General features: G+C 62.7%; 2 protein-coding genes and 1 long non-coding RNA gene across 3 annotated transcripts; 2 read left to right on the top strand and 1 right to left on the bottom strand.

The window, feature by feature from the left end:
- Positions 1 to 4,959: 4,959 nt before the first annotated feature.
- On the bottom strand, positions 4,960 to 11,269 carry NOC4L (nucleolar complex associated 4 homolog). The gene is made up of 15 exons (XM_024256846.3): positions 10,977 to 11,269; positions 10,608 to 10,728; positions 9,927 to 10,033; positions 8,215 to 8,322; positions 7,813 to 7,962; positions 7,616 to 7,715; positions 7,489 to 7,523; positions 6,934 to 6,984; positions 6,697 to 6,808; positions 6,395 to 6,455; positions 6,068 to 6,178; positions 5,792 to 5,952; positions 5,608 to 5,690; positions 5,231 to 5,344; positions 4,960 to 5,146 (listed from the first exon to the last, which is right to left on the bottom strand). Exons 1-15 carry the CDS (start codon positions 11,091 to 11,093, stop codon positions 5,027 to 5,029), a joined length of 1,551 nt encoding a protein of 516 aa, XP_024112614.1. The 5' UTR covers positions 11,094 to 11,269; the 3' UTR covers positions 4,960 to 5,026.
- On the top strand, positions 8,322 to 10,393 carry LOC129049365 (uncharacterized). Its single transcript, XR_008512425.1, has 2 exons — positions 8,322 to 9,839; positions 10,130 to 10,393. It is a non-coding gene; the product is annotated as an uncharacterized LOC129049365 (long non-coding RNA).
- A 22-nt stretch (positions 11,270 to 11,291) lies between the features above and the next one.
- On the top strand, positions 11,292 to 17,009 carry DDX51 (DEAD-box helicase 51). Its single transcript, XM_024257520.2, has 15 exons — positions 11,292 to 11,595; positions 11,679 to 11,851; positions 12,674 to 12,824; positions 13,130 to 13,275; positions 13,362 to 13,433; positions 13,595 to 13,701; positions 13,945 to 14,053; positions 14,131 to 14,276; positions 14,531 to 14,720; positions 14,816 to 14,931; positions 15,012 to 15,128; positions 15,352 to 15,453; positions 15,628 to 15,691; positions 15,783 to 15,917; positions 16,253 to 17,009. The coding sequence occupies exons 1-15, from the start codon at positions 11,292 to 11,294 to the stop codon at positions 16,277 to 16,279; spliced, it is 1,959 nt and encodes a 652-aa protein (XP_024113288.2). The 3' UTR covers positions 16,280 to 17,009.
- The last annotated feature ends 4,658 nt before the right edge of the window (positions 17,010 to 21,667 follow it).

Below are 21,667 nucleotides of genomic sequence, written 5' to 3'. Positions count from 1 at the left end.
GTAACTTCTAAAAAGTGCCACTGTCTTCTCTCCAGTTCCGCAGGCCGGGAAGTCCAGGATGAAGGCACCACCCTCTAGCGAGGGCCTCCTGGCTGCACCCAACCTGACAGGAGGCCAAAGGCCAGAGAGCAGCCGGCTCAGCACCATGTGAAGAAGCCACTTTTACAAAGACCTGAATCCCATTAACAAGGATGGCGCCCTTGTGGACGAGGCACGCCTAACACCGCCTGGTAGGCAGCACCCGGATCTCGGAGGGCAGGTGCTCCTCCACAGCACAGGGGACATCCCTGTGCTCTCAGGGACGGAGGCAGCACCTGAATCTCAGAGGGCATGCGCTCCTCAGGGGCAGCACCTGGATCTCAGAGGGCACGCGCTCCTCCACAGCACACGGGACGTCCCCGGGCTCCCAGGGACAGAGGCAGCACCTGGATCTCGGAGGGCACGCGCTCCTCCACAGCATAGGGGACGTCCCCGTGCTCTCAGGGATGGGGGTCGCCAGCCAGGGAGAGGGGACCTCGGGCGGTGAAGGAGGTCCCTGTTCATGCCCTGCTCACGCGGGGAACACAGGGAGCAGAGGACCGAACATGGTTACGTGGACATTGCCAGACACAGAGCCCCTCGGATGACAGGATCCAAGCCTGGCTGACTCGGAGGCGCTTTCACTCTCCTCCTGGCCTCGCCCATCATCCGAGATCCGCCTAACAGCCCAGTACAAACCCTCCGTGATGTCAGGAGGGAGGCCCTGGCTGAATCCGAGCGGGAAATACTGCAGAGCCTGGCGAGGTGAACCTGGCAGGGCAGCTCAGGTGCCGCAGGCCTGGGCAAGGCTGCAGTGGCCTCTGGTGGCCGCATGAGCTCAGGACGCCAGCACCTTCGGCCCAGCCCTGCCCCAGGAGCCCTGGGAGGGCGTGGAGGGGGGGCCAGGGCTCTGGAGTGTACCTGGTGTGACAGGCTGCCTGGGACACAGCAAGAGGCCAGGCCCTGCCTGCCCTGCTGCAGCCGGAGTGCTGAGGGGGCTCAGGCGGGACAGGGAAGGAGGGGCGCCTGTGCAGGACTACTACGCACAGGGTATCAGGGAAGGCCTCCCAGGGGGACGGGGCGGGGGCGTTCAAACCAGGGCAACACAGGGAAAAGCAGCAGAGGCCACAGCTGTGGCTGGTGCGAAGGCCCTGGGGCAAGAGCCAGTTCACTTGAGGAGCCCGCTGGGGCAGAGAGAAGCAGCCATGGGGATGCTGGGAGCAGGGGCACCGTCTCCACCATCACTCTGCCCCCCAAAACCCTGCTGGGCACACGGAGGGTCCCCGGCCAATGCTGGGCCAGCAGGGTGACGCCCCCAAGCCGCGGCATCACTCTGCTCCCCAAACCCCTGCTGGGCACACGGAGGGTCTGGGCCAATGTTGGGCCAGCAGGATGATGCCCCCAAGCCACGGCCAAGGCACCCCCCGCTCTCCCCAGCCACACCCACGCACACCAAGCTCCGTTCCAGTGCCTCGTCCCACCCTCTGTCCTCGAATAAGCAGACTGTTAAAAGGAAATTGGGGGTCACTGTGTAGACAAAAAACCTAGTGTGTTTGGTATAAATTTGGTCCCCTAAAAATAAACACCCCAGTAACAAGGCTGTGCTGCAGCCGGACCAGCGCCTCCCACAGCGGGGGAAACTCCACTGCAGCCGGACCAGCGCCTCCCACAGCGGGAGAAACTCCACTGCAGCCGGACCAGGCCCTCCCACAGCGGGGGAAACTCCACTGCAGCCGGACCAGGCCCTCCCACAGCGGGGGAAACTCCACTGCAGCCGGACCAGGCCCTCCCACAGCGGGGGAAACTCCACTGCAGCCGGACCAGCGCCTCCCACAGCGGGGGAAACTCCACTGCAGCCGGACCAGCGCCTCCCACAGCGGGGGAAACTCCACTGCAGCCGGACCAGCGCCTCCCACAGCGGGGGAAACTCCACTGCAGCCGGACCAGCGCCTCCCACAGCGGGGGAAACTCCACTGCAGCCGGACCAGGCCTCCCACAGCGGGGGAAACTCCACTGCAGCCGGACCAGCGCCTCCCACAGCGGGGGAAACTCCACTGCAGCCGGACCAGGCCCTCCCACAGCGGGGGAAACTCCACTGCAGCCGGACCAGGCCCTCCCACAGCGGGGGAAACTCCACTGCAGCCGGACCAGCGCCTCCCACAGCGGGGGAAACTCCACTGCAGCCGGACCAGCGCCTCCCACAGCGGGGGAAACTCCACTGCAGCCGGACCAGCGCCTCCCACAGCGGGGGAAACTCCACTGCAGCCGGACCAGCGCCTCCCACAGCGGGGGAAACTCCACTGCAGCCGGACCAGGCCCTCCCACAGCGGGGGAAACTCCACTGCAGCCGGACCAGCGCCTCCCACAGCGGGGGAAACTCCACTGCAGCCGGACCAGGCCCTCCCACAGCGGGGGAAACTCCACTGCAGCCGGACCAGGCCCTCCCACAGCGGGGGAAACTCCACTGCAGCCGGACCAGCGCCTCCCACAGCGGGGGAAACTCCACTGCAGCCGGACCAGCGCCTCCCACAGCGGGGGAAACTCCACTGCAGCCGGACCAGCGCCTCCCACAGCGGGGGAAACTCCACTGCAGCCGGACCAGCGCCTCCCACAGCGGGGGAAACTCCACTGCAGCCGGACCAGGCCCTCCCACAGCGGGGGAAACTCCACTGCAGCCGGACCAGCGCCTCCCACAGCGGGGGAAACTCCACTGCAGCCGGACCAGGCCCTCCCACAGCGGGGGAAACTCCACTGCAGCCGGACCAGGCCCTCCCACAGCGGGGGAAACTCCACTGCAGCCGGACCAGCGCCTCCCACAGCGGGGGAAACTCCACTGCAGCCGGACCAGCGCCTCCCACAGCGGGGGAAACTCCACTGCAGCCAGACCAGCGCCTCCCACAGCGGGGGAAACTCCACTGCAGCCGGACCAGGCCCTCCCACAGCGGGGGAAACTCCACTGCAGCCGGACCAGGCCCTCCCACAGCGGGGGAAACTCCACTGCAGCCGGACCAGCGCCTCCCACAGCGGGAGAAACTCCACTGCAGCCGGACCAGGCCCTCCCACAGCGGGGGAAACTCCACTGCAGCCGGACCAGCGCCTCCCACAGCGGGAGAAACTCCACTGCAGCCGGACCAGGCCCTCCCACAGCGGGGGAAACTCCACTGCAGCCGGACCAGGCCCTCCCACAGCGGGGGAAACTCCACTGCAGCCGGACCAGCGCCTCCCACAGCGGGGGAAACTCCACTGCAGCCGGACCAGCGCCTCCCACAGCGGGGGAAACTCCACTGCAGCCGGACCAGCGCCTCCCACAGCGGGGGAAACTCCACTGCAGCCGGACCAGCGCCTCCCACAGCGGGGGAAACTCCACTGCAGCCGGACCAGGCCTCCCACAGCGGGGGAAACTCCACTGCAGCCGGACCAGCGCCTCCCACAGCGGGGGAAACTCCACTGCAGCTGGACCAGCGCCTCCCACAGCGGGGGAAACTCCACTGCAGCCGGACCAGGCCTCCCACAGCGGGGGAAACTCCACTGCAGCCGGACCAGCGCCTCCCACAGCGGGGGAAACTCCACTGCAGCTGGACCAGCGCCTCCCACAGCGGGGGAAACTCCACTGCAGCCGGACCAGGCCTCCCACAGCGGGGGAAACTCCACTGCAGCCGGACCAGGCCTCCCACAGCGGGGGAAACTCCACTGCAGCCGGACCAGGCCTCCCACAGCGGGGGAAACTCCACTGCAGCCGGACCAGCGCCTCCCACAGCGGGGGAAACTCCACTGCAGCCGGACCAGCGCCTCCCACAGCGGGGGAAACTCCACTGCAGCCGGACCAGCGCCTCCCACAGCGGGGGAAACTCCACTGCAGCCGGACCAGCGCCTCCCACAGCGGGGGAAACTCCACTGCAGCCGGACCAGCGCCTCCCACAGCGGGGGAAACTCCACTGCAGCCGGACCAGCGCCTCCCACAGCGGGGGAAACTCCACTGCAGCTGGACCAGGCCCTCCCACAGCGGGGGAAACTCCACTGCAGCTGGACCAGGCCCTCCCACGGGGATGGGGGCAGGGAACTCCAGAGGAGCCCAGGCGCTGCCTGTAACTCCACGCAGCACCCACCCGGAACTCCACCCACCATCCGCCCGGAACTCCACGCAGCACCCGCCCGGAACTCCACGCAGCACCCGCCCGGAACTCCACGCACCATCCGCCCGGAACTGCACGCAGCACCCGCCCGGAACTCCACGCAGCACCCGCCCGGAACTCCACGCAGCACCCGCCCGGAACTCCATGCAGCACCCGCCCGGAACTCCACGCACCATCCGCCTGGGGCCTCACGGGGCTCCCAGAACAAAGGCCAGATTGGCAGGACACAGCCAGGGTGGGATGCTGACACTCACAGGAACCCCCGACTCACGCCCGCTCCCCACTCAAACTCACCCCCCACTCACACTAATCCTAACCCACCCCCCACTCACACCAACCCCCCCATTCACACCAACTCTCCCCTCACACCAACACCCCCTACTCACAAACTCCCAAACTCCTCCCAGTCACACTGACCCCCTCACTCACACCACCTCCCCTCACTCCCACACACACCATACCCATATACACCACCACACACGCCTCCCGCCACAACTGACCCAGGCAGAGAGAACCCCCCCACCCCACTACCTCCCAGGTGTCTGGAGTGGAACCTCAGCAGACGCCCCAAGCTCTGCAACAGGGAGGTCACTGGGGCCAGGGGGTGAGGGAGGCCGGGTAACCTGTGACACTAGTGGGCTGGAGGCCCTGGGAAAGACCACGTCTCAGGTTCCCCACCATCCCCTCCCAGGCTGTGGAGCTGGCAGGGGCCTCACTTTGCCATGTGCCTGGTGGGATCGGGCACATGTGAGGCCCTCGGCCTGGCAGAGGCATCCAGCCGCCCCGGTCCACACTCCCTGAGCCGTTCTCCTGCAAAAACATTTATTCACAGGTGGGCCGGGGTCAGCTGAGATTTATTCACAGGTGGGCTGGGGTCAGCTGAGTGTGAAGTGCTGGGCACAGAGTTCGCCCGGCCGTCCCAGCAGGCCCTGGGCTGGGATAAACTCCAGCGGCACCGGCTCGGGCCCCTTCTTTTTCAGGTCTCGCTCAAAGATCTGCAAAGGACAAAGAACCGCGGCTCTCAGGCTTGGCTCAGCGCCCTGTGGCCCAGACCCTCACACCCCGGCCTAGTTCCGCACCTCGTAGGCCGTGAGCTCCAGCAGCGGCGCGATGCTGACCTCAGGCATGGTCAGGGCCTGGTTGATGACGCTGGCGGCTTTGGACACCTCAGGGTGGTAGTGGCGCTGGAGGGCCTGGGGCAGCAGAGCGGTTAAGGGGCAGCTGCCCCAGGCCCCCGCCCTGCGCCCCCAGCCATGGCCTCCCTGTGCCCCCAGCCAGAGCAGGCGGGGTCGGGGCAGAGCTATGTGAGAAGGCCAAGCACCAAGCACCCACAAACCCAGGTGGCCAGCTGGGGACGCAACATGAGGCTATGCGGGAGGTGGCATGGGGAGCTGGGCTTTCTAAGGGGCCGAAGGATGGCTCGGGAGGCCCCAGGGCGTGGCAGCAGCGCCCTCACCTGAAGCTCCCACAGGGAGCTCTCCAAGGCCCGGCTCTGGGCTGGGTCCTCCTCTCCAGGGTCATAGGGGTCGGCGTCCAGCTCTAGGAATGAGACGCGGGCCCTTGTCTGCCGTCCACCTCCGCAGGGCACCAGGCACCCCCGCCCCAGCTCCAGCCCAGCCTCCGAGGGCCCCGCAACTCACCAGGGCCGTGTGGACGGTGCACGAGGACCCGGCAGGCAGGGTGCCGCCGCAGCAGGTTACAGATGAAAGGCAGGACCATGAGCAGGGCCTCAGGGGGAGCCGTCAGGGCCAGGCGGGCCAGCCGCTTGGCGAAGGCGGCCACCAGATAAGCGGGGAGGTGGCTGGGCAGGGCAGTGGTTGTGAGACAGGGCCCGGACTGCGAGCCCCCGCCACCCTCCCCGGGCCCCAGGCTGCAGCCGCACAGAGCAGGGCAGAGCCAGGTGCCCTGGTACTCACGAAGAGGACAGGAAGAGGTCAGCCAGATGGAAGAAGCGGGCGCGGTACTTGACGTGAAAGACAGAGGGGTCCAGGAGGCCGTAGAGCTTCCGGTAGAAGTCGGGGTACTCCCTGCGGGCCGGGGGAAAGGAGCAGTGGATGGAGCAGGGCCCAGGAACTGAGGCCTCCAAGGCCAGGGTCTCACTCGGCACCCCTTCCTCCCGCCCAGGGGCTCCAACACCACGGCCTGTGAGGAGAGTGGGGACCCCGTGGGGCAGGGTGAGAAGGGGACAGAGCAGCAGGGCTGGGCGGACTGGGGAGAAGACCTGCACTCCTGGCGACACTCACAGGTTGTGTTTGTGAATCAAGATGAACAGCCCGTTCAAGGCCAAGAGGCTGAGGGCCCCCCCTGCAGACAGACAGACACAGGCTGGAGCTGCAGTGACCTCACTCCCACCCCACCCCTTGCCCACGCTGAGTGTAAGTCTGTGGAGTGTGGCCTCTGCCCCTGCTGTCCCCTCCCACAGCCCCCACGGACACAAAGCTGGAGACCACATGCAGGGCAGGGGAGTGGGGGGTGGAGGCTGTGGGATCAGGGAAGAGGTGCAGTGGGGTGGGGGCTGGGGGTGAGAGCGAGGTGCCCCACTCACCGAGATCGCAGGCGCGGGTGAGGAAGTCGATCATGAGCGTGGGCTGGGCCAGCTGCGGCAGGATGGCGTCATGCACAATCAGCAGCACCTTCTTGTAGAGGCTGAGGGGCAGCTGGGCGGGGACCAGCAGGTCGGGGTGAGGGGCGGCTGGGCGGGGGCCGGCAGGTCGGGGTGAGACCTCCGCCCTTGGGAAGACCCGGACGCCGCCCCCGCCCCCGCCCCCTGGCCTGGCCCTACCTTGTGCTTGAGGAAGCTGAGCCACATGCCCTGGAAAGCCCTCCTGTGCTCCTGCAACAGGGTCCAGACTGCACTCGCCGCCCTCCCCACCCCAGACCCAGAGCCTGAGCAGCTGCCAGGGCACCCCGAAGCCCAGCCTGAGCCAACACAAGCCTGCTCTCCACTCTTCTGACCCTGCCTTCCCTCTTTCTGTCCCCATTCAAGTCAGGAACGCCTCACCCTCAAGGCTGGAGTCTCAGAACAGCCAGGAAAGAAGCTTTGGCAAGATGAGGGCCAAGAGGGGGCTGCGCCCAACACAGCCCACGGGGCCCACAGGTGGCACCAGAGGCTTCAGACTCTGAGAGGAGGCGGTGGCCTTTGACCCAAGGGAGGGCCCCGAGTTCATAGGCCTCGTCACCTCCCACACTTTGAGTGACCCAGTGGCCGTGTGAGCTGCCACCTGTACCCTGGAAATTTCCTCTGGTGAGGAAGGTGGCAGCCTCCACGGGGTCTCACATGCACCCCACACACACCCCCAAACCCGGGAGGGTGCCCGGCTCTCCAGAAGCAACTCACCTTCAGGTGAGCGACCTTCCAGGTGTCCCACAGCTCTGCAGGGAAAGCGAGGACAAAGGTCACCTGACCCGCAGGGGAGGCAGACCAAGGCCCAGCCCTGTCTGCCCCTGACTCTCAGCACACTCACCCGCCCGCTTCACATAGAAGCTGGAGACAGTGGGCTCCTGGCGGGGCAGGCTCACGGCAGACAGCAGCGTGAAGGCGTTGTTCCAGAAGGCGGGGGGCACCTGTGGAGCTGGGCCTGAGTGCCTGGATGCTGCCCCCCGGTCCCTGCCTCCCCACGAGGCAACAGCATGATGCTGGCGACAGGACCCCATCGCTCACCTCGGGGTGCTGGCCAGTGACCCGGGCCACAGCATCCATGGCTGCCTGCATGGTGTGGTAGCGGGTGTCGTCGTAGTCCAGGTACTCCCGGAACTGGGACAGGAGCAGGCTCTGGTCCTCCTCAGGAGAGAGCAGGCCTCCCACCACCAGCTGGGGGCAAAGACCAGTGAGCAGCCCTGTCCGGCCCAGCACAGGCCAGCATGGTCCAGGCAGGCAGCCCCGCCCCACCCATACTCCTACTGGTTGGGTGGGCCATGAGAGGCAACCCACACGCACAGGAACCGCAGGAGTGTCCCAGCCAACAGCCAGGCTCAGCTCAGCAGGCCCCGCCCCCACTACGGGGCCATCCTGGGCTCTGGCCAGCCAGCCAGGCCCTCTGGGAGTCCCCAGTAAGGCCCTCACCTTGAAGAGCTCTCGGGGGAACAGGTAGTTGCCTTCCCACTTGGACTTCTCCAGGGGGTGCGCTCCTTCCAGCTGCACGAACTTCATGAGCGCGCTGAGGGCCAGCTCCTGGGAAGGGGGCAGTGCAGGGTGGTTGTGACACCCTAACCCCACGGATGGGCCCAGAGCTCAGCCCAGTCAGGGAGCCCCTCACACCTAGGCCCAGAACTGAGAAAAGGGTGGCCGGGCCTTCTCTTGCTCCACATGCCACCAGATGCCACTCTGGGCTTCCGTGTCCCACCCATGACATGGAGATGACAACATCTTGAGTTAAAGAGATCCACTGCTCACGACAGTCTGGCAGAGGAAGGGCACACAGCCCAGGTCTGCTTTATGGGCCACCTGATTGCTCTCTCGTCACCTGTATCATGGGAATGCCACCATAACCCTTGGGAACAGCTGTGAAAACACAGGCGTGTGATGCCAGCATGGTGCCCAACTCAGATCCAGGCTCGGAAGCTCTCATCTCAGGGTGGCAAACTCAGTGCTTTCAGGGCCCGGGCAGATGACACCACAAAGCAAAAGAGCCACGTGCGGGATGACGGGCACACACGGCTGTCTCACGAGCTGTCCCTGACTCTCCCTCCAGCCAATCGCAGACATGAACAAACTTAGGCCCCAGTGTTGACAGAACTGATTATTTCTTTGTGAGAAGGTGGAAACTGGTTATTTTCATGTGGTATCTCCCCAACATTTAAAAGTCTGCAACTTGGCTATAATTAGAGACAGACGTGTTGGCGAGGATGTGGAGTATGTAACCCTCATATGCTGCCGGGGGAGTGTAAGATAGCGCAGCTGCTATGAAAAACAGTCTCGTAGTTCCTCAGAACATTAAACACACAGCTGCTGTACGGCCTTGTAATTCCACTGATAAGGCACATTCAAGCAAAATAAACAAAAGTTTGTGGACGTGAACGTTCGCAGTCCACTGTTCGTAACAGCCAAAGCTGGAAACGACCCAAATGCCCAGCAACATACGAGCAGCTGAGCAACGCGTGCTGTGCTATACGACGGGATGCTACTCAGCCACAGAGAACGAACTTCGAACACGCTGATGAGTGGAAGAAGCCACATACCGTATGATCCCCCTTATGAGGAGCATCTAGAGAAAGCAAACCTACTGACCCAGAAAGTAAATTAGCGGTTGCCTGGTGCTGGGTGTGGAAAGAGGGGGGATATGGGAGCGATGTTAACTGGTACAGGATTTCTTTTCGGAGCGATAAAGTTGTTCTGGGATAGTGGTAACCACTGCACAACTCTGAACACAGTAACAGATACTAACTTGTCAGCTTTAAAAGGTAAACTGTGCCTCAGTTATTCCTCAATACAGATTTTAAGAAAGCTCATAATGCATTCCCATGGCTGCAGACCACAGTGTGGGCTGAGCAAACACATCTGTGGAATGGCACGAGGCTTGGTGTGTGTGCTCTATGCAAACACAGAGATCCCCGTGGATGCCACTGGAGGTGAACACAGATTCTGCCTCTTCAATATTCAGTACAGGACTCGATAACCATGTTTCTGTACGGGACTGAACACACACAAGGTGACGCTCCCATGAAGGAAGCAGCTTTCTCTGGACAATTGTGAGAACCCCAGACCCCTGCTTTGTGGACAGCCTGGGAGTGGGGGTGCAGGGGATGGACAAGGATGAGGCCAGCCCAATGACCCACCTTGACCTGAAAGGAGGGGTGGCCCAGGAGCTCTCCCAAGCGATTGCAGCAGCTGTGATAGCGGTGTCTCATCCACACCTTGTACTTCCGTGTGGCTCCCCGGGACCCTGCAGACAGGTTAGGGTTGTCAGCCCACATATGCCACCCTGGGCCCAGCCCAAAATCTCAGGCCTGGCTCCACCCTCCCACTGTCTTCTACTCAGCCTCCGCAGGTGGAAACAAGTCGCCATGGCCCCCAGACCTGTGCTGGGACCAGCACATTCCCTGAGCCCTGCAAACAGGAAGAGCAGCTCCTACCCCGGGACTGCCCCAGCCAAGCTGCCAGGAGCAGGATCCACATCCCCTCACTTTACTCCAAGACCTGATGTCCTCAGGATAGGGACATAAAGGAAGCTCCGAGTTTAAGCGACTGTGTCAAGATCAGCCAACATTAAATTACAAAAGCGGTGCAAAGCACACAAAAAGTCGTACCTTGTCCAGTGTTCATCTAAACTCAGCTGCAAGGCACCCATGTCACCCCTGCCCCAACGCCACCATCCATCTTCCACGGTGGGCTTGGTGTGTCCTCCCACCAGCCTGCACGGCCTGTGCCAGGGTTGGGGGCGCTCATCCCATGGTGACAAAGCCTCCCTCCGACCCCCCGGAAAGAGAAGAGCAGCCCCGGGGCCCTCCAGGACTCACCTGTCATGACCATCTCCTCAGAGGGCAGCTGGCCCACAAACAGCTCTCCCCGCTCCAGCAAGGCCCCAAAAAGACGGCTGCACGTGCGGACTGCTTCCTGGATCTCCTCCTGGTCCTCAGACTGCAGGAGAGGCGGCGGCAGGGTGCCCAGCCGGGAACTGTCACCTTCGCCCCTGCCTAGGCTGTCCCCCACCCGTTCCCTTCCCCCTCGGGACGCCAGCCCCGTCACCCCCGACCCGTGACCCACACGCCTCCCGCCCTGACCCTCCAACGCCGGCTTGGAACCTCCTGGGGTCCTGCCGCCGCAACCCCCCATTCAAGTCCTGCTCCCGGGCCGCGACCCCAGCCCTGCGACGCCGCCAGGCCCACCTGCAGCACGGCCAAGATGTCGAACACGGCGTTGGCCTCACTGCGGCTCGCCAGCACCGCCTCCAGCCGGCGGCCCAGAGCCCGGCGAACGCCCGCGGCACCCGCCTCCCGCTCCATGCCGCCGCCAACACCAGACAACGCGGATTCCCAGCCGCCGGCGCTCCCGTGACGTCACCACTGCGCGTAGAGCCCGACGTCATCTCTACGCGCCGTAGCCCCCCCCCCACCCCATCTTTCTCGCGGAGCCCGAGTCCCAGGCGTGCCGTCGACGTCATCGCCGCGCGCCACGCCCGAGTCCCAGGCGTGCCGCTGGCCATGGCGCTGTTCTACGTCGCGCGGTACCCGGGCCCCGATGCGGCAGCTGCGGCGGGGCCGGAGGACGCGGAGGCCGGGGCGCACGGCAGGGCCCGCGCGCTGCTCGAGCAGCTGCAGAGCCGGGCCCGCGAACGGCAGCAGCAGCGGGAGCCCGCGAAGACCGAGGCGGCTGCACCGACCGAGCCGGCGACCAGGAGGCGACGGCGGCCCCGGCGGCGGCGGCGGGTGAACGACGCGGAGCCGGGGAGCCCGGAGGCGCCGCAGGGAAAGCGACGGAAGGCGGACGGCGAGGACGCGGGCGCAGGTGGGCCGCGGGGCGAGCGGGCTCCCTCCGGGGCGCCGGCGACTCGGTGCTGACGCGCTGCCGGGTGGGTGTCTGCCTCGCAGAAAGCAACGAGGAGGCGCCAGGGGAGCCCAGCGCAGGGAGCAGCGAGGAGGCGCCGGGGGAGCGCAGCGCCAGCGCCGAGGCGGCCCTAGATGGACGGGCCCTGGAGGAGGCGGCCGGACCCCTGGTCCCCGGCCTGGTGCTGGGGGGGTTCGGGAAGAGGAAGGCGCCGAAGGTGAGCGTCGGCGGGCGGGAGGGTGGTCGGCGTGGGAGGGTAGGCTGCGCGGATTCTTAAGTGCGGCGGTCGCCTGGGAAGGTTTCGTTCAGCGAATGTTCCCGGGTCACAGCCGCGCCTCGCTGCCAGGCCTGCAGTTTCATCCCCTTAGGGGTCTGGATCCTGCACGTGCAGAGCTCCCGTTTCCTCTGCTAGGCTTGCCCGTGTTCTCCCGCCGCGCCGCGCCAGTTCTCCTGCAGGATGTGCTTGCGTGAACGTGCGGGGTTTCCTGCTATGCGCTCACCGCCTCAGGAGTAAGTCAGAGGCCGTTCTGCAAGCCCCTGACCGTTGGTGGTTTTGCTTAGCACGGGTGGTTTTCGGTAAAGAGATTTCTGGCGAGACAGGTGAAGAAAGCGAGAAGTTTGGCGGAGTGCTCGGGCACCTTAGGTAGGGCAGGTGGAAGAGGTTGTCTTTGAGTTGGGATGCAAAGACTTGAAGCCAGGTCAAGGTTGGGGGTTGGGGGGTGCCAGGCAGAGGCCTCGAGGCAGGGACGCCGGCGTGGCTGGGGTAGGCGAGCGCCAGGTCACAGGACCTCCTGGCTGCGGGAGGGTGGGTGCCACTGTGGGTTGATGGGAGGCTACGGGGTGAGTTTGCTCAGGGAGTGGCATCTGCTTTTGCTGTTTAACTTCTCTGAAGGCAGTATGGAAAGCGCATCCTGGGGCTGAGGAGGAGCTGGAGACTGCAGAGGAGGTTTCCCCAGCCTCCCTCCCCCAGCTTCTTCCACCCTGGGCTTCTGCGCGAGAGCCTGGAAAGCGCTCACCTGGTCTTTCTTTTTGATGCCAGGTCCAGCCTTTCCTGCCAAGGTGGCTGACTGAGCCTAGCTGTGTCAGAAAGAATGTCACCGAAGACCTGGTTCCTATCGAGGACATCCCTGAGGTCCATCCTGACCTGCAGAAGCAGCTGCGGGCACACGGCATCTCGTCCTACTTTCCAGGTGCTCCAGCCCCGGGCAGGCAGCTGAGGGAACACCTCCCTGGGCACCCACACACAAGGCTGTGAGTGGCCGTGGGTCAGGCGTCCCTGCCACGTCGGTGCCAAGTGTGGTCTCAGCACCCTCAAGCTCATGGTTCCCACTTGGGTCTCCTGAGGCTGGTGTTCCTCTGGGTCTTGGTGCCATCCCTCTGGGGAGTGGTTCCCAGGCCTCCAGCAGAGCAGCCCAGCCCACAGATCACAGGCAGGGAAGGGGCAGGCCTAGGCCTAGGCGTAAACACGACTTCTCTCTCGCTTTTCCTCATCCAGTACAGGCAGCTGTGATTCCCGCCCTCCTGGAGAGCGCGGCCTGTGGGTTTCTGGTGGACAGAGGCGGCTACCGGCCTAGTGACCTCTGTGTTTCTGCCCCGACAGGCAGTGGGAAGACACTGGCCTTTGTCATCCCTGTGGTGCAGGTCTGTGTGAGGGTCCCCTTTCTCTACGGTGGGTGTGCAGAGAGCAGATAACAGCCTTGCTGACTTAGGCACCCCTTGCCTCTCAGGCCCTGCTGTCAAGAGTGGTCTGCCACATCCGTGCCCTGGTCGTGCTGCCCACCAAGGAGCTGGCCCAGCAGGTACGCAGACCCTAGACCTGGAGCGTGGCACCGCCGGCCTCAGCTTCCCTGCTGAGTGCACAGCGATCAGCCCCTGGGGGACCCAGACTAGATCTGGGGTCCTTTTTGCTGTAGTAGGGGTCACCAGCTACCTCCAGACCAGTGACAGACTTCTCTTGCAGGTCAGCAAAGTTTTCAACATCTACACAGATGCCACACCTCTGAGAGTCTCTCTGGTTACGGGACAGAAGTCTCTGGCCAAGGAGCAGGAGAGCCTCGTCCAGAAAACGTAGGTTGTGTCAGGGTGCGGGTCTTTCAGGGGGTCCCTGCTCAGCCCTGCAGGTGGCCTGAGGCACCGTGGGAGCAGAGGAGGGGCCACCATCTTTAACTGCCTGTTCCCATGAAGAGGAGGAGCTCCCACCCGCCCCCTTCCCATGTAGGGTGGAGTCGGGGCTGTGGGGTGAGGCAGCGTCTTGCTGTCCGGAAGCCCCTGAGAAAGCTTCCTTCTCTTGAGCCGCTCTTTGGTCTGTAGAGCTGATGGGTACCGCTGCTTGGCTGACATCGTGGTAGCCACCCCCGGCCGCCTGGTGGACCACATCGACCAGACCCCAGGATTCAGCCTCCAGCAGCTCCGCTTCCTGGTAGGTCCCCGCCCCAGGGGCCTGGGCTTTGAGCTCAGGGCCGCGCCACCCAGCCCCGGGCTCCCTGTGTCCTGCAGGTCATCGACGAGGCTGACCGGATGATTGACAGCATGCATCAGTCCTGGCTGCCGCGGGTGGTGGCGGCCGCCTTCCAGAGCGAGGACCCCGCAGACCCCTGTGCCCTGTTCCAGCGAAGACAGGCCCAGGCTGTGACAGCTGCCAGGTATCCAGCAGCATGCCCAGGTGCTGGCCTCCCCTGAGCAGAGGCCTCTGCACACAGCTCTCCTTCCTTAGTGCCCAGAGATAAGGCTGGCTTGAGCTCTGGTGCACAGAACTGCATCGTTCTGTCATGTGAGCTGGACCCACCTTGCCCCTGGTCCACGGCAGTCTCTACAGTGTGTAGCATGAGGAATCCTGTTCCTTGGAGACTCGGGGCAGCCGCTGGCAGGGTGCCAGCAACACCCCCTTCTCTTCCAGCACCTGCTGTCCCCAGATGCCCCTGCAGAAGCTGCTCTTCTCAGCTACTTTGACCCAGAACCCCGAAAAGCTGCAGCAGTTGGGCCTCCACCAGCCCCGGCTTTTCTCCACAGGGCTGACACACAGGGGCCTGGAAGATACAGATGGGGACGGGGATTCGGAGAAGTATGCCTTCCCTGTTGGGCTCACGGTGAGTGGGATACCGTGTGGGCAGAGGGTTGCACTGGGAGCCTGGGGCCCCTAACCAACCCTCACCTCCACCCCCACCCCGTGCCATCCCTGTAGCACCACTACGTGCCCTGCAGCCTCAATTCTAAGCCGCTGGTCGTCCTGCACCTGGTCCTGGAGATGGGCTTCTCGCGGGTTCTCTGCTTCACTAACTCCCGAGAGAACTCCCACAGGTGAGGCCCCGGCTGGGCAGGGGCGGCAGAGGCAGCCTCTGGTCCCAGCATTACTTGGCTGCAGCCTTCTCTTTGCCTAGGCTCTTCCTGCTGGTGCAAGCTTTTGGGGGTGTGGACGTGGCTGAGTTCTCCTCGCGCTACGGGCCTGGCCAGAGGAGAATGATCCTGAAGCAGTTTGAACAAGGGAAGATCCAGCTGTGAGTCCCTGGGCAGGGGCAAGGCCTCTGTGGGGTGGGGGTGCCCCCTCCAGGGTCAGCCTGGGGCTCTCTAAAAGGTGCTTCCTTCTGCAAATTGGCTTCCTGTGCCCCGGCTCCATGGCAGCCAGTTCCCAGAAAGGCCTGAGCTGCCCCACGCAGGGCCAGTGCTGCCACAGCCCCTGCTCCTGGCACGTCGGGCCCACAATGCCGTGTGTCCTGGCAGGCTCATCAGCACGGACGCCACCGCCCGAGGCATCGATGTGCAGGGTGTGGAGCTGGTGGTGAACTACGACGCCCCCCAGTACCTGAGAACTTACGTGCACCGGTGAGCACTGGCGCAGAAGCCACTGGGGGGGTCTGGGGCTTTGTGAGCTCCTGGGCGTCGTATGTGGGACCATCTTTCCTGCTGTGGATGGGGTTGGTGTGGAAAGAAGCCGTCGTTCTGTCAGACCCCTGAAGGCTCAGGGGCCAGTCTGGAGATAGCCATGTTTGATTCCAGGGTTGGGAGGACGGCCCGTGCTGGGAAAACTGGACAGGCCTTCACACTGCTCCTGAAAGTGCAGGTGAGGCTGCGAGGTCTTGGGAGTTTCTGGTGCTGGAGGGTGTTAAGGGGGCTGGCCCAAGAACCCCCTTCCACCATGAGCTTCCCTCCAGGAGAGGAGATTCCTCCGGATGCTGACTGAAGCGGGGGCACCTGAGTTGCAGCGGCACGAGCTCTCCAGCAAGCTGCTGCAGCCGCTGGTTCCTCGGTACGAGGAGGCCCTGTCCCAGCTGGAGGAGTCCGTCAAGGTAAGGGCACCAGAGTCCGGCATGAAACCCTCTGGGGAGGGTGTTTGCAGAGAGGGCATCGTCACCACACGTGGAGAAAAGAGGAAAAAAGAGGAAAGAGAGAAGCAAAGAGGGTCACACAAGTTGTCCTCGAGCTTCTGGCCCAAGGGCGGGGAGCCCCCGGGCACCAGTGGTGGAAACACCTGGCCCCAGGGAGGGCTGTCAGCGGGGCCAGGGCCTGGCTTCTGCCATGCACAGGGCTTCCTGTCCTCAGGGTTCCAGGGGCAGAGCCCAGGGCCCCACAGATGATGAGGGGATGGAGTGTGTGGTGCTGAGCCCTCTCCTTTCCTCCACAGGAAGAGCACAAGCAGAGGGCGGCCTAGGCTGGGGCTCAGAGGGCCGGAGGGACTGAGCGCTCACCCCCCTGACCCTCCTTCCAGAGCAGAGCTGACCACTGGATGCTGCATGTGAGGAAAGGAATCCCCCAGTGGACACAGCCTTCCTCCCCAAGCACGTGGTCTCTGCGCCAGGCAGCCCGGGCGTCAGAGCTCAAGCACCCGCCCAGACTGGAGACTTTAGGGTCTGTCACTTTCACAGTGCGAAGGTCAGCATGGCCGCTGGTGATGAAGCCTTAGTAAAACGGTGAAAAGTACTCCCCAACAGACGCAGGCACCTGTCATGCTTCTCCCAAACAGACGCAGGCACCTGTCATGCTTTTGGCTGAGAGCTGGGGGGATTAACCTTGAGCTAATGTTAAAAATCAAGCTCTTGGCCAGGCGTGGTGGCTCATGCCTGTAATTCCAGCACTTTGGGAGGCCAAGGCAGGTGGATCATGAGGTCAGGAGATCAAGACCATCCTTCCTAACACGGTGAAAGTCCATCTCTACTAAAAATACAAAAAAAAAAAAAAAAAAAATTAGCCGGGCGTGGTGGTGGGCGCCTATAGTCCCAGCTACTCGGGAGGCTGAGGCAGGAGAATGGCGTGAACCCGGGAGGCAGAGTTTGCAGTGAGCCAAGACTGCGCCACTGCACTCCAGCCTGGGTGACAGAGTGAGACTCTGTCAAAAAAAAAAAGCTCCCCTCCCCAGATTTGTGAACCTTGTGATTGTTCAGTGGACACCTCACGTATTGGTGGTGGGAAGGTCACACGTGGAGACAGCTGGGCAGAGCCTTGGGGTGTTAAACGCAGTCACTCATGACCCGGCACCTCCTCTCCTACGCACCTTGTACACCCCAGATCAGTGAGACCTGTATCTACACAGAAACGCACACAAATCTCTCAGCAGCATTGGTCACAGTAGCGAAAATCTAGAAACTAACCACATGTCCATCAGCTGATGAATGGAGAATAAAACGTGGGAAATCCACACCAGGAGAGAAAAAGGAGCGAGGCACCAGCACAGGCACCACGTGGATGAACCCGGAACCTGACGCTAAGTGAAGGAAGGCTCCGGAACCCGACACTAAGTGAAGGAAGGCTCCGGAACCCGACACTAAGTGAAGGAAGGCTCCGGAACCCGACACTAAGTGAAGGAAGGCTCCGGAACCCGACACTAAGTGAAGGAAGGCTCCGGAACCCGACACTAAGTGAAGGAAGGCTCCGGAACCCGACACTAAGTGAAGGAAGGCTCCGGAACCCGACACTAAGTGAAGGAAGGCTCCGGAACCCGACACTAAGTGAAGGAAGGCTCCGGAACCCGACACTAAGTGAAGGAAGGCTCCGGAACCCCACACTAAGTGAAGGAAGGCTCCGGAACCCCACACTAAGTGAAGGAAGGCTCCGGAACCCCACAGTAAGTGAAGGAAGGCTCCGGAACCCAACACTAAGTGAAGGAAGGCTCCGGCTATAGGGATGTCCCAGGCACAGCCAGACATTGAAGGGTGCTGGGGCTGGGAGTGAGCAGGGGTTGGGGCTGGGGACACAGTGGCCAGTGTGTGGGTTTGTTTTGGGGATGATGAAAATGTTCTTGGATTGTGCTGATAGCTGCTCACCTCTAAACCTTTTACTAAAAACCATGGACCGGGTGGATACAGTGTGTGAATTCTGTCAGTCCAGCGCTTTGTTTGAAAAAGGTGGATGATGCCAACATCACTAACCACCAGGGAGATGCAGGCCACGGCCACACCCGGCTCCCGGCTCACCGGAGTTGTGAGGATGGAAACACCAGCCCACCCCCCTCAATTCAGACCTCAGCTTAGATGCAAAGAATGTCTGGGACGGGTACTGGCAGCTGATGAGAGATGCAACCACTGAACCTGTGGACTGTGTTCAAACAAATGCTAGCAGAACATAAAGGCGACTGTTACAGGAGGCAGAAAGAAATGATTTAGGTAGATGGGGTAAAGCCAGTCCCCAGCAGAAAACTTGCCTTTTAACAAAAAGCAGCTGAAAAATAGCTCTTTTTCTAACCTCTGAGTTCAAAATCACTTCTCTTCTCACAACAAGCAGCCAGAAAGAGCAGACAGTAAATCATAGATGAGACAGCTCGGGCACAGAAGGAGTGCGGGGGGAGTCTCCTGGGTACTCACCAAACTTCACACTTCCACAATGGGCCCCAGTAAAACAGTGGACCCTAATAAGCACATTCCTGTCACCTTAGGCGCACTAAGATAGGGAAGCTAAAAGCAGACGGTGAGGGGTGCCTGTAATCCCAAGAAGATGTCTGGGAACAGACCCAGAGACCCTCCCAGAAAAACGTCACAGAGCAGCACAGACTAAGAGTCTGATAGAAACTACACAAATAGCACACCTTGTCCCAGCTAAATCCTTGGGTCCTGGGAGGACAGGACATCCCTCCTCTAACCTCTCGTCACTAGCCCATTTATAAAAACCTTGACCGGCCGGGCGCGGTGGCTCACACCTATAATCGCAGCACTTTGGGAGGCCGAGGCGGGCGGATCACCTGAGGTCAGGAGATCGAGACCATCCTGGCCAACATGGTGAAACCTCATCTCTACTAAAAATACAAAACTTAGCTGAGCATGGTGGCACGTGCCTGGAGTCCCAGCTACTCAGGAGGCTGAGGCAGGAGAATCACTTGCCCGGGAGGTGGAGGTTGCAGTGGGCCAAGATCACCCCACTGCACTCCAGCCTGGCAACAGAGGGGAAAAGAAAAAAATCTTGACATCTTTACTACAACTTGGCAACCCGCTCAGGCCCCCTGTGCGACGGAGAGCTGTTCTTTCCTTTTGCTTATTAAACTTCTGCTCCAAACTCACTGTGTGTGTGTGTGTGCGTGCGTGTGTGTGTGCGTGCGTGCGTGTGTGTGTCTGTGACCTCAATCTCAGCCGTGTGTGTGTGTGTGTGTGTCTGTGACCTCAATCTCAGCCGTGTGTGTGTGTGTGTTTGTGTGTGTCTGCGACCTCAATCTCAGCCATGAGACCAAGAACCTTGGTATTTACCCCAGACCACAAGGCTGCTTCGCGATGATTGCCATTTATCGGGGATTGATAGTGGCGCAGTGCCGCTGGGTTCACAGATGTGAGACGTGGGCCTGGCCACACACTCGGGAGGTGGGAGGAGCGGGCGGGCGCCAGGGAACACGTGGGAAGTGGGAGGAGCGGGCACCGTGGGCACACTTGTGAGGTAGAAGGAGCAGGCACCGGGGCACACTCAGGAGGTGGGAGGAGCGGGCGCCAGGGAACACGTGGGAGGTCGGAGGAGCGGACACCACGGGCACTCGGGAGGTGGGAGGAGGGGCACCACGGGCACACTCGGGGAGGTAGGAGGAGCAGGCACCAGGGCATCTGCAGCGCATCAGGCAGGCCCGTCCCGGCCCTTCCACAGTGGCACGGGGGCCTGGATCCTTCCCCAGAGTTTTGAGATGTGAGAAGGGAGAGGAGCGGGAGGGACAGCAGCTGAGCACACAAAGGAAGAGGTGGGAGGGGCAACAGGACAGAACTGTTGGTGACAGTTGGGACCAGGCGGGGGGGGGAGGGGTGTGCCGGGGCCATGCCGGCGGCAGGATGGTGGGCACTCACCTGCTGGGCCACCAGCTGCTGAGGGCTCAGGCAGGCGTCTGTGGCTGGGCCTCGAGGGCTCTTTGCGACCTTCACGGAGCACAGAATAGGGAGGAGGGACCTTCAATGTGCAGCGTGGGCCTCAGCTGTCCACACATTCCCATCTCCTTACCTCTACGGAGGAAGGGGGTGGGTCTTGAAAGTAGGATAATGACAGCAAGGAGCACATCAGCCACTGGCCTGACCCTGTGTGGCCACGTGGGAGGGGCACAGTGGGAGCCGCCCCTACCTGCGTGTGGGCCTGCACTGGCGCCGTCCCCGTGGCCTTGGGAACCTGAGACATGGGGGACGGCAGAAACAGTGCTTTCCTGGCGGGCCGTGGAGGGTAGGCCACTCTCCTGGCGGGCTGTACTGGTAGGCTGCTCTTGGCTGTTGGCCGGTCGGCTGCTAGGCCTGAACTGTGACTTGCTGGGTATTCATCTGGGAACTCAAAGGACAGGCCTTAGAGAAAGAGCCGGAAGACGGCAGAGCCACGGAGGGGCAGCCAACCTCTCCTTCACCTTTCCAGACATGAGTGTTCCGAATGGCCCTGTGCATTCTAGTTGCTGAGAGACTCTAGGGCGAGTCGGACGGGTCTGGCCCTCCAGGAGCGAGGTCTGCACCGTCAGGAAGGCAGAGCAAGGCTGGCCGCAAGTGGCTCATGCTTGTAATCCCAGCACTTTGGGAGACCGAGGCGGGTGGATCACCTGAGGTCGGGAGTTCGAGACCAGCCTGGCCAACATGGTGAAACCCCATGTCTACTAAAAATACAAAAATTAGCTAGGTGTGGTGGAAGATGCCTGTAATCCCAGCTACTAGGGAGGCTGACGTGGGAGAATTGCTTGAACCTGGGAGGTGGAGGTTGCAGTGAGCCGAGATCGCACCACTGCACTCCCGCCTGACAGAACGAGACTCCGTCTCAAAAAAAAAAAAAACAAAAAAGGAAGGCAGAGCGAGTCCACCTGCCAGGGCACAGGCAGGGTCCCGGGCCTGGAAGGCCCACAGCCACCCCCACTCAAACTGTCGTAGCCCCCGCATCAGCCGCGGCTCCAAGGAGATGGTCCTTGTCACTGGATAGATGCAAACTTGGGCAATCGAGAGGTGGACCCACAGGCTCAGCTGGGCCCCGTCTCCGCAGGAGGAGCCCCCGTCCAGGCCTCAGGAGCAGAACCACCCCCACACTCCCGCCCAGGTCAGGGTGGCAGCCATGTCTGGAGGGTGGCACAAGACCCGACAGCAGGCACAGCCAGCAAAACTGGCCACACCCGCGGAGTAAGGACGGCTGCGGGGGAGCGGAGGAGGGCGCAGCCTCACCAGAGCACAGCTGTGCCCGTCTAGCCCCAGGGGGAGACGGTGGGTGGGGTGTGCCGCCTGCGTCTGGCTTGCCTGCTGCGGCTCCCCGGGCGCTCCCCGGCCTTACTGAATAAGCAGAGAGAAGCCCAGGGTCGGGGCGGCCTCTCAGGCCTTTCAGAGGAACGTCGCGCCGGTTCTGGAGGAGTATGCCCCTGACCCAAGGCCCTCCCTTGCCAATGACACTGCTGGCGTCCACATCATTGTGGGGAGGCGTGGGAAAGAAAAAGAAACCACTGCACGGGTGGCAGGGACGAGCCGCACCCGAAGGCGCTCCCCGGAGGGCCCCGCTGCGCTCCTGGACCGCATCCTCCCGTGGCTGAGGAAGGAGGCGCATCCAGGCTCCCCCATCTGCGTCCCAGCCTCAGTTCTGCTACGGAGAGGCCGCCAGGCCGGGGCAGGCAGCACGGTGGCCCACACCC

This window comes from Pongo abelii, chromosome 10 (genome assembly GCF_028885655.2).
Source record: "Pongo abelii isolate AG06213 chromosome 10, NHGRI_mPonAbe1-v2.0_pri, whole genome shotgun sequence".
NCBI lineage: Eukaryota > Metazoa > Chordata > Mammalia > Primates > Hominidae > Pongo > Pongo abelii.
This window is presented reverse-complemented; position numbering and strand designations above follow the sequence as displayed.

Excerpts from the sequence above, each read along its gene's own strand:
- DDX51 (XM_024257520.2), top strand. The coding sequence starts at position 11,292 with ATGGCGCTGTTCTACGTCGCGCGGTACCCGGGCCCCGATGCGGCAGCT. Across the intron at positions 14,277-14,530 it reads CAGGCTGTGACAGCTGCCAG|CACCTGCTGTCCCCAGATGC; the intron begins GTATCCAGCAGC and ends CTTCTCTTCCAG. Across the intron at positions 15,454-15,627 it reads CTGAGAACTTACGTGCACCG|GGTTGGGAGGACGGCCCGTG; the intron begins GTGAGCACTGGC and ends GTTTGATTCCAG.
- NOC4L (XM_024256846.3), bottom strand. The coding sequence starts at position 11,093 with ATGGAGCGGGAGGCGGGTGCCGCGGGCGTTCGCCGGGCTCTGGGCCGC. Across the intron at positions 8,323-9,926 it reads ACCCCTCCTTTCAGGTCAAG|GAGCTGGCCCTCAGCGCGCT; the intron begins GTGGGTCATTGG and ends CCCCCTTCCCAG. Across the intron at positions 6,809-6,933 it reads TCAGCTTCCTCAAGCACAAG|CTGCCCCTCAGCCTCTACAA; the intron begins GTAGGGCCAGGC and ends GTCCCCGCCCAG.